The sequence below is a fragment of the Centrocercus urophasianus genome, unplaced genomic scaffold (genome assembly GCF_019232065.1).
Source record: "Centrocercus urophasianus isolate 14NV4802_14NV808 unplaced genomic scaffold, USGS_Curo_1.0 seq_10, whole genome shotgun sequence".
NCBI classification, from domain to species: Eukaryota; Metazoa; Chordata; class Aves; order Galliformes; family Phasianidae; genus Centrocercus; species Centrocercus urophasianus.
The window spans coordinates 3,400,223-3,417,079 of record NW_024884142.1 but is presented as its reverse complement, the minus strand read 5'-3'; the positions used below and the strand labels follow the sequence as shown (position 1 = coordinate 3,417,079).

General features: G+C 39.7%; 1 protein-coding gene across 7 annotated transcripts in view; it reads right to left on the bottom strand.

The window, feature by feature from the left end:
• The window catches only part of PUM2 (pumilio RNA binding family member 2), a 64,462-nt gene continuing 47,605 nt past the window's right edge, over window positions 1-16,857 (bottom strand). For 4 of the 7 annotated variants that reach the window (XM_042828352.1, XM_042828394.1, XM_042828372.1 and 1 more), the window contains 8 exons: window positions 13,657-13,924; window positions 12,959-13,088; window positions 10,918-11,052; window positions 10,538-10,675; window positions 8,805-8,930; window positions 7,695-7,816; window positions 4,729-4,921; window positions 1-2,996 (listed from right to left, as the gene is read on the bottom strand). In XM_042828352.1, the coding sequence (XP_042684286.1) occupies window positions 2,865-2,996; window positions 4,729-4,921; window positions 7,695-7,816; window positions 8,805-8,930; window positions 10,538-10,675; window positions 10,918-11,052; window positions 12,959-13,088; window positions 13,657-13,924 (1,244 nt within the window). In that variant the 3' untranslated portion in view covers window positions 1-2,864. The remainder of the gene's footprint in view (window positions 2,997-4,728; window positions 4,922-7,694; window positions 7,817-8,804; window positions 8,931-10,537; window positions 10,676-10,917; window positions 11,053-12,958; window positions 13,089-13,656; window positions 13,925-16,857) is intronic. The other 3 variants (XM_042828380.1, XM_042828403.1, XM_042828388.1) reach the window with 1 other exon arrangement.

Below are 16,857 nucleotides of genomic sequence, written 5' to 3'. Positions count from 1 at the left end.
TGTATTTCACACAGTGTTATTAACACATTTTCATTTTGATTTTTACAATATATACACGTGAACATTACATTATTTAATACGAGCCGCCTGGAGTCAAACCTAATCAAACTGGTCCATGAACAGTCTGTATCAAATAGCGGTATTTTAGCAAAGAAAGAAGTCTAGTGGTTCTACCCAAAGCCTAAAAGAGCTGAAAGGAAACCCAGTGATTTTCACGTTCCTGGATAATAGTTTGTGCAAAATGGTAATTCAGGAGAGCAAGTGGAAGATTATTTTCAAGGTACTGAAAGCTCTAAGGGTGACAGTTACAGGACTGATTAACTTCAACTATGGCATGAGTGCTACAGGGACAAAGTACTCAGACATCACCAGTTTCTGCCTGGACATTCCCAAAAGCCTGATTTAACGTCTCACATGTCAGAGACAATGTCAGATAATAACAGACAGTTTGTACACAGGATAAAAATACTCACTGAGGAGAATTAATGCATTCAAGTAAGTTGCTCAAGTGCCATCCTTTGTGTGACTACGGGAAAGCTCTGGCTCCAATGGCAGGGCCTGTAGCTCTTGAAAGGAATGTTGTGAACTGCCATTCAAAAACTGCTTAGCAATTAAAGATGAGGTTATTAACAGTAACTCGGCCCCCTACATCACCTGATGCAGGCATTAAGTGACAGATGCAGACACTAACGCTAGGCCAGAACACGCTTTCCCGTCTGCTTATTCATGATTTAAACACTACCACTAAAAAAAAAAAGGTAGCAACTCAGATGTATGCTTTCAAAACTCACGTAAACCTTACACCAAGAGTAATACAACAGAATTCCTTACACGAGTTTATACCACCGCCACTTTCTTTCCTCAAGATCAGAGCCCTACAGCTGCAGCCTTTTATTTATCAATGCTCAACACTGCTTTCCATCCATCCTGGTGATCACAACTTCCGCTCATGCCCTCCGAATGAATGTTTTACACAAAATACTTACTTCAACAACATACAAAGCACTTTCTTTATCTTTCAGAAACTGAATATACAAAGCTTTTTTTTTTTTTTTTTTTTTTTTTTTCCAAAATATTTCCATAGGCAAAGGATTAAAAAGGATTTTAATTATACACATATGGTCACAACTCTGCCTTAAAAAGATCATTGGGAAATGTACATAAGGCCGCTTGTAAATGTACATCATCTCATGTTACTGTTACAATGTCGTATGTCCAGAGAAAAAAATTGACAGTATCATACATATTTGCTTTACGCTGGGAGAAGGCTATTCAAAAATACAGTACTCTTCTGTACAAAAAAATCATGCCACATTTATTAAGATGGAAGAAGCATTGGTTTCTGCGATAACCAAAGTTTTCAGTCCACTTCTTTCTCACTACGCTTATTATCCCAACTTAAAATTTGAACAGATTGATTTCCCCAAGTGTCCATATGAACAGAACCAACAGCTATGTTGTAAACAAAACATAATGTTTCTCACAATAGTTAAAAAAAAAGCCGGTTCATATTTCTGAAACCATATAAAGATAGAATTTAAAAAAATCACTCTTAATTTGCTGAAATAAATTTACATTATACAACACTATATGCCAGGGGAAGAAAGGGGGACGGGGATATGAATATACACTAAAATGCAAATTTTTGTCCCAAAAAAGGGTAAAACAAATTACATTTACAGCATGAAGGTTTACAAATGTACATCTGTACAACCAAGGTAAGCGTCACTACTAAATTAGCAAGGCTTGTAATAAACATCAAAACGAGATTTGTTTTCAAACTGTAAACTTACACCTATTAACTACACGTATACAATGCATATATTTATAGGAAGCAAAAAAGCTATCTGGATATTTAATCAATCATGCTTAAATGTTGAGCTATCGAGTTTACTTTTCAGTGGCCCCTCTTCTCTTCATCAATACCTATTTTTTTCTTTTTTTTTTTTTTTGCATCTACAGTGAGAAAGCAAAACAAATGCTCAATGCTTTCAAATCCTTACAATTCTATATGCAAAATAAAAAAATACAAATCTCTACTCTTCCTGCGTTGTAAAACTGACTGTAAAGTTAATACAGGGTTCACTCCTCTTCCAACAGCGTGCTCTGCTGAGTGGATGCACCGCCAGCACTCGATCCCTCTACCTTGTACAACAATTAAATATAGAAGTATATACAGCACTGTTGTTTTCAATACATCGCTAGAGAAAACCTAAGGGCACTAATTAAAAAAAGAAATAACTGTCCACACGAGTGGTGAAAATTGTCCTTTCAGGTTCCCGTGGTTTTGTTATTCTCTGCTTTCATTTGCTGTGCCCTGCTCGTTATTTGATAGCACTTTGTGAACCACCAAAATACAACTTAACTTTTCGACATGTTAAATAATGTTTATGCAGCTGATCAATTTTAATCTGGTATAAAAGACTTCACACGAAAGGGAAAAATAAGGATCAATTCTATATACAACTCTATAAATCTGTTGTGCTATGATGTTGGGTAGACCTACCAGATTGCAAGCCAGTGTATTAAAAGAATACTGTACTTTTTCCCTTTAAAAACTATTTCAGTGACTTTACAAGGTAAAAATTTACAAAATATGTGACAGCTATTTTGATACAATTACATCATATACAGGCATTCTGTGCTTTGCCAGCCATCCAATCTGATAGGTCTCCTGATCAGGGCTGGAGATTTTTTTATTTTTATTTTTTATAATTCACTCCCCAAAAATATACAAAAGAATAAAAATTTTACAAATGGATGAACAAAGTCAATAAATAGATTTAAAAAAATCAGAACATTTATAGTTAAGTTGTACGTTTTGATCATTCACAATAAAATTCTTCCATTTCCTTTCCTGCCTTTTACAGCATCCCGTTTGGTGGTCCACCAATTGGCCCCAGATCAGCACTGTTCTTCAGGTAATACTTTTCCAGCTTGGCCAGAATGTGTTTGCCGTAGGTGTATTTGCGCAGAGTTGTGATGTGGGGTCGAATCTGTAGGAAGAAACTCGTTATTTTTTTCCTCGCAAATTGCAAGTGGAGTCACTACACTTGTGAACCATTATATTAAAAAAACAAACAAGCAGCAGCCCATCGTTTCACATCTATGGGAGCTTCTTGGAAAGATGTAAAGTGGGTGATGTTGAATCACCAAGCAGCTGATGTACCTCTCATATTGTAAGCATTCAGTTGATGACTCCACTTTTGCTTTCAGATTTCGGGTCATGGATTTCTTCAACATCAACAAATGACTGAAGAAGCCAACAAAACATTATACTATGTGATGTAAACACAACAGACAATACTAGCAGTGCTATCCTAACACGTCACCTAATCCAGTGGCAGGTGAGGCTGGACTGTCCAACAATCACAGAATGGCCTGAGTTGAAAAGGACCACAGTGATCATCTGGTTCCAATCCCCTGCTCTGTTCAGGGTCGCCAAACCGGCAGACCAGGCTGCCCAGAACCACATCCAGCCTGGCCTTGAATGCCTCCAGGGATGGGGCATCCACAGCCTCCCTGGGCAACCTGTTCCAATGCATCACCACCCTCTGTGTGAAAAACTTCCTCCCAGTATCTAACCTAAACCTCCCCGTCTCAGTTTAAGACCATTCCCCCTTGTGCTATCACTGTCCATCCTCGTAAACAGCCATTCCCCCTCCTGTTTATACGCTCCCTTCAAGTACTGGAAGGCCACAATGAGGTCTCCCAGAGCCTTCTCTTCTCCAAGCTGAACAAGCCCAGTTCCTTCAACCTTTCCTCACAGGAGAGGTGCTCCAGCCCTCTGATCATCTCAGTGCCTCCTCTGGACCCGCTCCAAGAGCTCCACGTCCTTCCTGTACCAGGGGCCCCAGGCCTGGACGCAGTGCTGCAGATGGGGTCTCACAAGAGCTGAGTAGAGGTGGACGATCACCTCCCTCTCCCTGCTGGCCACCCCTTTTTTCATGCAGCCCAGAACACAGCTGGCCTTCCCGGCTGCAGGCACACACTGCTGGCTCATGTCCAGCTTCTTGTCCACCAGGACCCCCAAGTCCTTCTCCACAGGGATGCTCTCAAGGAGTTCTTCTAAGCAGCTGGGGACAGAGCAGTGCAGGAAAACAGCATAATGGAGAACCACCCCGAAAAATGAGCTTTCCCATGGGAGCAGCCTGCTGAGCTTGCAGGTGGAAAAGGGTGGCAGCTTGTTTTGTGGGAGTGCCCTGTCAGCAAAGGGGAAGCAGAACTCCTGCAGGAATATACCCTGTGTTAAACAGCCTAAAGCTAATGAGGCATTTTTGTTCCTCTCAGGACAATTCGTAACTAGAAAATGTGCCCAAATGTTAGGAATTATGAGGATTGTCTTTGGATTCTTTTTTTTTTGCAGGGGCAGAGAGAGGTGGGATAGGATGACAACTGCAGAGCTCTTTGTTACCAGCAACAAGAGAGACCTGTATTTCTTCTGCTACGTCAATGCAAGTGACAAATACTATTGATTTTTTTCAGTTTAAAATTATTTTCACAGAAAAGCTGAATAAAGAGAGGATACAAAATTCATCTTTGAAGACTATTCTTCTTAGAGACCTAAATATGTTATACCCCATTAAGTACCCCTGAATTTAATGTCTATGCACTAAGTTCTAGATCACGGATTTTAGTTTTAACTTCAAAAGGAAGAGAATTCTAACAGATAAAGCAGAATAATTGTGGAGAAATTTTCTGAATCAAGAGAACTATACAAAAACGTACCTTGTGCATTATTATCTTCCGCTGAGCAGGTTCAGCCATATCAATCATCTTCTGAACAACATAGTTGGCATACTGGTCCTTCATCATGGTGTATAAGGCACTGTGAGGACCATCATTCTGGCAGCAGACCTCATCAATAAGTAAAGCTCTTTCAGCACGAGAAGCATGAGTTACACATTTTTCGACCACGTTGCTGAAAAACAGGACAAATGGATTCTGTTACCTATATGTCACATCCTTCTGAGTAGCAATTTTAAGTTTATCTGAACACTTAAGTGCCTTAATACCCCTGGAGAATTCATTTTAAATACATGACATTCCAACTTCTAAATCTTTACTTTCTAATAGTTGAGTACGGTAAAAGATTATATCCAAAAGTCATCTTCTGATACTTAGAGAAGTGGTTGTACGAGGACTGCTCTGAAAGTTATGCCTCTTATTTTGTTATGTTAGCCATGACATCAGAGGCAGATGTTAGTGGAGCTGAACCTTCCCACCAACATCCCGTTACGTTTTGCTGCCGTGTGACAGATGGCAGCAGAGGGGCAGTCTGACAAAATGGCGTCTGACACGGAAGCACGGATGAAGCAAAGGCGTGTTGCTGAATTCCTCCATGCAGAAAAAATGGCACCCACTGATATTCATCCATATTTGCTGAACATTTCTGGAGACCAAACAGTGGATTTGAGCACCCTGAGACGATGGGTGGTACGTTTCAACAGCGGTGACAGCAACACAAAAGACAAGCCATGTTCCAGACAGCCATGCACAGGTTTCACACCAAGAAAATAAGAGCATCTCAATCAGCTCATCCATGGGAATCAGCGAATTACAAACAGGGAACTGTGTACGGAGCCAACTGTCAGCCTCAACGCGTTGGAAATGATGGTGGCCATGTTGGGACATGACAGAGTTTGCACCAGGTGGGCCCCATGACTGCACACAGAGGAACAGAAAGAACACCACATGCAAGTCTGTCAAAACTTCACACTGAACCAAAATGAGGCTGAAGGTGACAGCTCCCTGGATCACAACACTACTGGTGATGAGATGTGGTGTGACAACAGCAGTCTGTGGAGTGACGACACATGAATTCTCCACTGAAGAAAAACTTCCAGATGCACCCTCAGTGAGTAGTGATGGGTACTGTCTTTTGGGACAGGAAAGGGACGATCCTTCCACGTACCGTGGAACCTGGACAGACCATCAACTCTCACCACTACATCACAACGCTGACTAAGCTGAATACTTCAGCTTCCAGAGCGAGGCCAGAGAAGACGACAACCTTTCTATGGCCACATGATAACACCAGGTCCCACACCAGTCTGGAGATCATGGAGCACACTGCCAATCTTGGGTGGACTGCCCTACCTCACCATATAGTCTGCATTTGGCTCCTTTTCACTTCTGTATGTTTGGGCCAATGAAAGACAAACGTTGCCTGCTCGGGCAGCATTTTCCTAGCAATAGTGCCATCATAACAGCTGTGAAACAGTGGGTCACCACCACGTGTGCAGATTTTTATGAGCACAACATGCAGGCTCTTGTTCACCACTGGTGAAAATGCATAGCTACTGGTGGTGGATATGTTGAAAAATGCACTTTGTAGCTGAGAATATTCTATATCAAACAGTGTTATTATGCTCTTTGTATTGGTTGCAGCTTACATGGAAATAAATAGGAGGCATTACTTTCAGAGTGACCTACTCAGATACACTGGACTTAAAGCTGTATTTGTACTGTAGTATATGTGCTTTTATCTACGGATCCTTTTAGGATGTAACAGAGAAAGGTAGATATGAAACATTCTATTTTTTGAATAAAGAATCTCTTTAGGATCATGCCTAGATCAGAGAAGCTTTCAAATATTTAGTAATGAAGTCCATGACTTCCAGATATCTCAGAAGCTGAAAATACCATCAATGAATGTAAGTCACCAACAAAGTGATTCTTGTCCTAGATCTGTACTTTAGAAATTAAGCAAGTTCACAGAGAATCACAGAACGGCCCAGGCTGGAAGGGACCTCAAGGATTCCGAATCCCCAACCCCCTGCCACACACAGGGCCACCAACCTCCCCATTTAATACCAGACCAGGCTGCCCAGGGCCCCATCCAACCTGGCCTTGAACACCTCCAGGGACAGGGCAGCCACAACCTCTCTGGGCAGCCTGTTCCAGCACCTCACCACTCTGTAAAGAACTTAAGAACAATGAAGAACACGAATAGTTCAATGTAAGAAAATAATAAATAAGTAAATAAATAATCCAGATAAAGCTGCTACTTTGCATACAAGTGATTTTGAAGACAAATGCTTCCCTTCCCCCACCCCCCCTCAAACACTGCATTTCTGCTTAATGTTGATGACAAAGTTCATCTCACTGTGTCATCCAGGATCCAGTGTATTTTCCTCAGCAAAAGGCACATACATTGATGTTCTGATAAAAAACATTTAAGGATTATTCTTAGGCTCGAATTTTAGAGTAGTTCGTAGCCTTTGAGTCTTCCTAGCACATTAAATTCTTGTCAGGCTTAAGCAGCACTTTTACAGCTAGCCTTTTTATGCTTGGAAATTGTTTGACTGGACCCATAAGACAGTGAGGAATTCCCAGCTCATCGTCAGCAGATTATCACGCAGTTTCCAGGACAGCTTTTTCAGCTGCCTCTGGTCATCCTCATATGCCTCTCCTTGAGTCTGGGAGTCTCTTTCCTGCACTTACAGACGGTGAACGAAAGACACTCCAAAAACCCAGGAAATCTCATTTATCTTACTTCAGAACAGCATTTCCCCTTTCCCTTCCCCAGATCTGGAATTCTGCAGAGGATAAAGCACCACTACTTTCCCCCTTTATACAAACACAAAATATCAGAAAACACATTACACATGGGGTAAAACATCATATCCTTTTTGAAATACAATTAAAAAAGTCCAACACTACAACTTCAATATAAGAAAGCTGTGCAATACCTGGCAAATTTGTGCTGACTCAGAGCTAGAACTTTTCCTCTTATTTCTGAAACTATTTTACTCTTGTCTTCAGGACGACCATGCTCCAGTACGTGTTGAATAACGTAATTTCCATATTGATCCTGAAAATGAGATGACTTCAATTTTCTTTTGTGTTCACACCAAGTCATGCACATAGATTTTTATTTGTGTAAAGTTTCAACTAGCTAATTGCATGGATATATGGAAAAATGCAATAATATCATCATCATCATGGAAACAACGGGATGCAAAATATACTGGATCAAGAATTACTCTATGGATGACTAAATGTACATGGAAAACAGAAATAATCTGTAGAAATGGCATTTTGCTTGAGTATCTTAACTCCTCCTAAAGAAACAAGACTTCAAAATTAATACCATCCTTCTCTATCAGCTCTCGTATCTCCCTGAACTTTGGTTCCCCAAGACAATTACAGTTTAACACAGATTTCATACACAAAATACCACTGAGAAGTAAACTAGGCTGTGAATACAAAGCAAAAGGCAGTTCTTGTCTTTTCTCACGTAGGAATTCTTACTGAACAACATGAGTCCCTTCCAGCATTTGAAACTGATTCAATTTCAGATCCATTTATTTTGTTTGCTCAAAACCAAGACAGGAACTTACGATGTACGAGGTCTTTGGCCTGGCCTTCTTTTAGAAAAGATGCCCTATTTGTGTTTGAATATGCAGAACATGCATTTTTTACAACATATTTCTGTTTAGACGTTATCAGAAGTTATCTGAAGGACAGCAGTGAATCAAGATAAACTACAAAGAGGTGAACTTTGCAATTCAAAAAAAAACAACCACAAACACAACAAACTAAATCTGCGCATTTACAACGTATACTTGAAGCTACAGCCAAAAGTGAAAGAAAAAGGCTTTTTATATCTTCTTTGCCTCCCAACTTCCAAATTCATTTTCATTAAAACTATGGAAGGAAAGAAAGACAAAAATCATTATCTACAACACTAAAAAGAGGCAAACTCATTTAAGCTATTTCATACACTACGACACAAGAATTAATTACCATCATACAAATAAGCTCCACAAGGCACCAGAGAAAGGAATACACACGCTAACCTGCACTAGTTGTTCTGTGTGCTGATGTAGTTCTTCTAAGATTGGCAAAGTCTGCTCAGCAGTGCAGTGCTCCAGAATGCGCTGAATTACTCGACAGCCATACGGATGAGTTGAAAGCACGAATACCTTCCAACAGAATTGCAAACCAAAGTCAAACCCAGCTGAAGCTTACAGATGCACTAACAAGACCATGTTTAAAATGGAACCGAAATTTGCCAACTACTTCTATTGAAAACAGAAAAGCTTTCACTGCTAATATCACAATTCTACCTCCTTTTTTTTGGTGTCAAGTGCAAATCATACAACTACCAAAGAACACAAATTTTCCATACGACGCTCCTGGCCTACTTAGGTGCAAAGAAAATCTTGACACTGATCCTTAATTAAGCACTGCTCACTTCTCAAGTGTTCTTTTTAACTTTGTTTTTCATTTTAAAGTTGAAGATTCTCCTTCCCACAGAAAGAAGTGAGATCACTGCAGCTAATTTTCATGATTTTCATATTCCCCGCTACGTGTTTAACATTCACAAATGAGGCATTATAAACATATGGTCATAATCCTACTCACTGCTTTTTCCTTACTTCTCTCCAAGTCAGGTTTGTGTTTCTAGGAATTAATTCAAAATATTTAAGGTTCTTTATTGGTCAGAACTGAACAAGAAGAACCTTGTCTGATTAGACAAAGATTCAGATAATATGGGTGAGTGATAAAGGTGTGTCCTGCTATGGGACATGACTGAAGTGCAGTATTTTTCATTTGTCACTTGAGATTAGCTACTTTGTATGTGTGTATATATGTATATTTTAATATATTTGGGTTTTATGGACAGATGCCCAACAAAAGAACATTTCAGTCATTGGGACTCTATTTATATTTTAGAAACTGCATCTCACGTACTCGGTATACATTGTTTGATACAGAAAGACCCAACCCTACACACCTCAGTGTGCCACCTACCACCATGCACGACAGTGTTTCTGGTAGTGTGGTGGGAGAGAATCTTATCGTAGACTTTGTTAAGAAACACGTATGGCCAGCCATTAAAGTGGAATTTACTAACAGCCACATCAATACCATTTTTACAGTTCCTTGAGACCACAGAAGTACACGTTTGTCACACAGTGTTAAAATCTTCTTTAGCTGCAACGTGCTCTTTAGCCTGTGGCACAATACCAATCTTTTATGAATATAATTTTGTTGGAAAAAACAAACAAAACAACCTTGGTTAACAGATACCTTCTTCCTCCCCTGCCCTTAACACTACCCAAATACATAGGGAAAAGATTAATATTTTTTCAAAGGATTTTCCTTAATGGTAGATATTGATTGGCAAACTCTGGAAGACAGAATTACAAGGTAAGTAAAAGAAGAAAAAACTGAAAGGAAATTTTAATGAAAAGTGCATGTTAGAGATCAGATACACCAAAAATAGACACTAAAAGTTAGAAAGGAAATTTAAAGTGGCACATCACAAAACCCAAACAGCCTGGCCATCAGCCAAGTACTTCTACTGGCTTTTACAGAACACCCCAAGAAATTTTCTAGAGCTTCACATCCAACATTCATCTTTTTTAAAGCATCTTAACTATCTGTTAACAGCTTTTCCATTTTACCATCTCTTCCTTTACTCCAGCTTAATATCAGCTGGCTGTAAGTGAGCCAAACGCACAGCGCCAAAAGCAAATTGCAAATCAAAGCAACCCTACAGAAAAGGAAATGAACTGTTAACTACCTGTCCTTTGAATGCATCGATGATGAACTGCAGCGACTGGGGCTGAACACACTCAATACACTTTTGCACAACGTGATTCCCATTTTGATCTTTCACACATTTCAGAACGTGACCATCCAGCTCTTTCACCATTTCGTTCTGGAAGAGAAGATTAGCTTTGTCTTCACGGTGATTTTTTTTCTCAAAGGAGTATCTCTTCACAGTAATTGTTCACTTCTCCTATTTACCAGTGATCTACTTGTGTATCTCAACACTTTAGTTTAACTATTTTTGGTCTCTAGATCTTTTTATAGCGAAGGGAATGATCCGCAATTTAAGCAAGTAAAAAGGAAGGTGAAATTAAACTGAAACAAAATTAAAAAAATATTGTTCTAACTTACAATTACCTGCTGGTCAGGTGAGATAGACTCAAGTGCTTTCTGAATAACACGACAACCATACATCTGCAGGGCCAATGGCAGAACATGACCACGTATGCGTGTTGCCAGGGCTAACTTCTGATCCAGGCTTCCAAACTAGAAGAAAACAAATACGCTGTTAAAAATAAGAAGGCATGAAGCATGCTGGAATTCACATGACAGAGTAAGAATGTTCATGATGCGTTAAACATTTATCACGCCTTGGTTTTTCCTTTTACTTTTGATGGGTATATTTACCAGAAGCTTTTTTGTTATTATTATTTTCCCTTAAATTCAACATTTTGTAGTATTCTACATTCCAGTACAATGTGTGCTTTCAAATGCATGACTTTAAGGGCAGCAGAAAAAAATTAATTTGTACAAATTAGTTTGTACTTGACTAACTGTAGGAATACAGATTAACATTTAGAATGAAACGCCCTACTTATTGAGACAAATGTTACCAGCCAATTAATTACATCAGATTACTGTAACGTAGTAATTCAAACCACGTTATCTCCAGGATCTCAAATTTGTACTGGTCAGTTTACATTACAGTAAGCTGTAACAGGAGAAAGAGAAAACAACAGAAAAAAGAAGCAGCTGTCCCTACAGCAGCTACACGCTAACTTCAGGTGCCTTGAGGGATCATTCCTAACATGAGAATTTGGGAAAACTAAGAAATAACATGGGTTTTGCTTTGGGTTTTACACACTGGCTGTATTAGAGTATAATCCAACCAACACTTTTCAGCAGTACCTAGCTCTTGCCATCTTATTCCCTCCACAATGCCTCTACAACCTCCTGAGCTGCTCCACTTTTAACACAGAAGCCACCAATCCAGCTTCAGAATAATGTAAACCTATTGGAAATGTTGTTTCCAGCCTGGCCAGTTCCCACATCCCTCTGGCCAAGTCACACAAACTGCTGTGCTGCCACAAGGCAAGAGCACACACAGCAGTCATGGGCTGGGCTCCATCTCTAACTTTCATGCAGCACCGCCGAGATTTGTTAAACCCCACACTCGTAGTCACCTGAAGCCTTGAAAAAAGCTCAAACAACATCTACTTCCTGCTTAAATGATCATAACCTGACATCAGGGAGAAGAAAAAACAGCACACGAGCAATATCAAGGGCCTGCATACTGGGTGTCAGCCACACTTTCGAGAAGTTATTCTGATTTAGTAAAAAGAACATCAAGACAAAAGAATAAGCATGCTGTTTTGTAGATTAGTCATTACAAATTAATTCCTATCTACAGCAAGCACCTTATTTCTTACTGAACTTTTTTTTTTTATTAGACATCTCCCAGCTTCACCAAGTATTTGATACGGTCCTTGATGTAATGTACACTATGCTGCGTACCATTTCTGCATGTATTTCTTGTTCTATGAGCAGGCATTGCCTTTTCTTTTCTCCAAAGGCTGAATCTTGCAGCCCTTTGATAGCTTTTTTCTCCCCCACAGTTTTCAATTAAAAAAAAAAAGAAAAAAAAAAAAGAACAACCAACCAAACCTGTTTTAAATTCTTGTTGAATTAATACGTATTTTGTGATGTCTTCCTCAAAATGTTTCTCAATCTGAGTTCCTTCATATACAGCACCGGACAAAGTTCAACACATCTTTTTCCTTGGGTACAAGAGCATTTTCCAGACCTGCTCTATGCCAAGATGCAAGTATCCTTTAATACCAGTACAAATATCCTTCAAATCTCTGTGTTCCCCACCATCTGCTTAAAGCCTCTATAAATTAAGCTGAAAGACTTGGAAAGTTCAAGTGTGCATCCTACACTGTTCGTTAACACATGCATCACCAGGGCCAAGAATAAAACACGCCTATAATTTCCAGGTCTGCTATGAACAAAGCAGGGGGAACGGAACAGAAAACACATGCGACTCTCGGGTTCTATATTGAGAGGCCAGTAGAAACCTGCTATAAGGCTAAGAAAAAGAAAATTTAAATTTAATCAGACTTTACAGTTTTTCATTCATGTTTTTGTTCATACACTCAAGTGTTGCTCTTACCTCAAAGAACTTCTGAATTACATAGTTTCCAAACACATCAGTCATCAATTGATACGCTGCTTGCAAGATCTCGTTAAACACCATCTGGCGCTCAGCTGGAGTAGCTCGCTCCAGCTTCTGCTGTATAAATCTAAGTGCAAAAAAAATGTACGTTATGCTTTACGTGAACAACAGGAAAACCTCTCAAAACACTGCTTCAATGAGACACCTCAATGCTCTGAAGCACGTATAAAACATTATAAAACTTATTAAAACGAAAGTAGTGCCTCTGCGTATGAAAGAATGCATTTTTGTATAATGATCCTTAAAAACTTTCATTTGCAAAGCATTAAAAGATGAAAAGAATAACTAAGGACCTGATGATGTATTGCTGAAAAAATGGTTTTTTTTTTCAGCATTCCAGACGCCAGAGATTTTGTTTTCTTAATCAACACCTTTTTGATACTTATATACTAGAGTTTACAAGTTGAGTTATAAGGCTACTTCTAACCTGAGTACTTCTATGAGCAGCAACATTTACACTACCTGCATAATGAAATCCCCTAGAAAAGAAAAAGGTCAGCGTAAGAGCATGCATTCCAATTAATGGTACACTTTGTATTACGATGCCTCCCAGCTCACTCAAACGTTTCGTGTTAATATGACAATATCAAAGCAGTAAAACATTCTTAATTGATTAACTTTACTATGGTAATTACCTAGAGCCATGCTGATCTTGGGAAAATTCAACAATATGTCCAATAAGGTCTCTTAGTTGAAGATTTGGGAAGCGGTTATTTCGGAAATCTTCCAGCAATCGACTCCGTCCAGAAGGCATAATGTCAGACCTACTGTAACGAAGGCGTGAAGGAGGGAAGAGCTGACTGGTGGAGCTAAAAAGACTGGAGGTACTTGCTGCACTGCGATACTTGGCTTCTGCTCCAGGTGCTGCAGAAATATAGCGACCACTACCATTTGTGAGTCCTCCTACAAGGAAGCGGTTTTGTCAGTAGAAGCCACAAGGAAAGTAAACAACAGCAAACATCAAGTGTACTACAACTACAGATACCCTGGAGCCAAAGGAAACAACAGCGCTGTCTCGTTATTTGTATTTACCTCATTTTGAATTGAGGAATCGGATAGCTTTATCTTCCAAGAAATAAAGCCATTCTCCTCCTCTTTTTATGTGAGGGCCACCAGGAAAAGACATCTCATTAGAAAAGACATCTCATTAGGACATAATGAAGCAGGTCACGTGACCGCCCGCTCAGGCCTACAGACACATTAGAACTGGGTGGGCCTTAGCTTAGTGGCAAGGTTCCGCTTCACGACCAACAGTGATTCATACTCTTGTTAGTAGCAGTAGCCAATTGTGTCAAAACAGACCATGAAATCTGAACTACCCTTCAGTCCCTGCTGAGGTACCTTTCTGTCAGTTTATAGAGTGAAAGGAAATTTTGGGGAAGGCACATGTGATGCCTCTTGTCATGCTGTACCTGTTCTGCAGGAAATTTGATGACTTCAGCATCCCAGGCTTTCAATCTGGTACCTCTCTGTAAGCACTAAATACATCACATTTCAAAGCAGGTAAATAAGAACGCTCTACTTAATTCTAAAATGACCAAAGAGACATTAAACTCAAGTTCCTTTTAAAACACCAACTCCTTGCCTTGTTGTGAGAACATGCACCCCTCACTACGCCTTTGCTTTCCTAAGAAGTGAACTGCTCTGCTTAGGTCCCATTCCTTCACTTGCTGTCCCACCAGCAGCTGCCATCTCACAGCCCTGTGAATTTCTTCTCACATTCTGCTCTCCCATCAGTAAATTAGCTAGAATGCCACTCTCCCTTCTAAAGCAAGCAGCAATCATCATAATAACACAAAACAACTCATCTTTTGCAACTACACTATGATTTTTCAAAGAAATACTGCTACTATAAAACATGCAGAGTATAATATCCCAACTCTACTGCTGCAAAAAAGCCACCAAACTAGAATTATACAGTATGAATTGGAAAAAAGACTGTTTCACAACAAATTATCTAGAAAGTGCATCTTTTCAAACTCAACCTAAGTACCTGAACTTGAATTTCAAACAAATTGCAGTATGTGCTGTTCGAATGGTGCTCTAATACAAAATGGATTAAAAAAACCCTATCAGCTGACAGTGCCCTAGCCAAAGCCTTCTGTTGGCTCCAAGTATTCATAAGGCCAGGCTACAGTGCGCTGCTAACAGATTGATGATTGAAGTATCTTTTCTGAAAGGTCAGATCAGAATACCAGAATGCAGTACGTTAGCGTGCTGCAGGTAATACCAGGCATCACTTTATTGCCTTGTATGGGATTGTGCCCCAAAATGTTTTCATAATTCAGTGGTAAGAATCAATAAGCAGTAAATTATTCACGCCCCACACTAGTTGTTGTTTTTTTAATAAAACTATTAAAGCCTCTTAATTCCTTACAGCCAGAAAAATCAGCTGTAACTATCATATTTACTTTCTGATAATCACTATTTCCAGAAGAGATGACAATGACATCCTAACAGACAAAAATGAAAAAGAAACCCAACATTCTGCAGGTGAAGCAGGATGCAGACTGATGCTCTACAGTGGTTTTTCTAGGAAGGGTCTTCTAAACAGCAGGGAAATTATGCTGCTGATCTAGACTATAAGATATGTAAGAAATCTATCTTCTCTGCACATGCTGTGCAGTAACAGCACTTAATGCCAGGAGAGGGCAGCAAAGCCCCTTTCACAGGAAGTCCTGATAGGATGCTGTGATTTACCTATCGCTCCACTCATCGCATGCACTACTCTGTGCCAGAAATAGTAGGGCAGTTTCAACTGTCAGATCACAAACTGCATAGGTCCTAATTAGCATAAGCAATCAAACTGCACATGTGAATCAGGAGTTGTTTGACCATTTTATATATATATTAAAACCAAAACAGAAGTTATCAAACTCACTACCCTTTTAACAAATGCTGCGTGTGCAGTACAACTGCATGCGTGTTCTTGAACGTTCCACATTCAAGACTATCAAGTCTTTTCTTGGTTTAATTTGGGTAACTGTCCCTTTTTAAGGGTTAAGAAGACTATGCTGCAATTGAGAGACTCCTGTCTACCTTGAGACACTATCTGAAATGATCATAAGGCAGATCATAATATGGGATGGATAAAAACATTCACCATTCCTAGATGTATATTACACTCCAAAGACAAACAAGCTTAAGCTTGTAGAACCCTGGATGCTATTGTAAAAACTGTGATCTAATAGCTGATTAGTTTTTCTCGTATCATCTTTTATTACTGCAGTGGTGTTAAAGCTCAGTGACAACTTCACAGCACTGAAAAACAGTAAAACCCACAGATCACACCCCCACTGTCCCAGGTACTTCTGATATGCAGATACACTCTCGTATACAACAGACTAGTTTCTTTAATGTTCATCCTCGTTACAACGTCAGTCCAAAACCAGCAAAGCCATCGTGTGGACACTGAGGACAACCAGCTTCCTCCTTCCTGAAACATCTACTGGAAAGGGCTTAGAAACGAGAAACTGAAATCTGAGTCCCCATTACCCAACCTCTCCCGGTTAACCTACCACATTCTTGTGCTCTTCAAGAACTCCTAACGCTGTTCTACAGGCTCTAATTCCATACCAGGAAGGTAACACAGGTTAATTCTTACCAACCACTTGGGAAAAAAAAGTCGTATCCCACTGGATAAAACACCTGAGCTTCCCTGCAAATGCTGACATTTTAACGGACTGCTATCAGGAATCAGCACGTCCACATGATCACAGACCACTGGGGAACAACGCGTGTAGTTTGTTCTTCACATAATCACTTCGCTATCACTTCTGTTCTTGTAATAGGAAGACCTTGATGCAATGAATATTAAGTTGTTCTATAGTTTAACT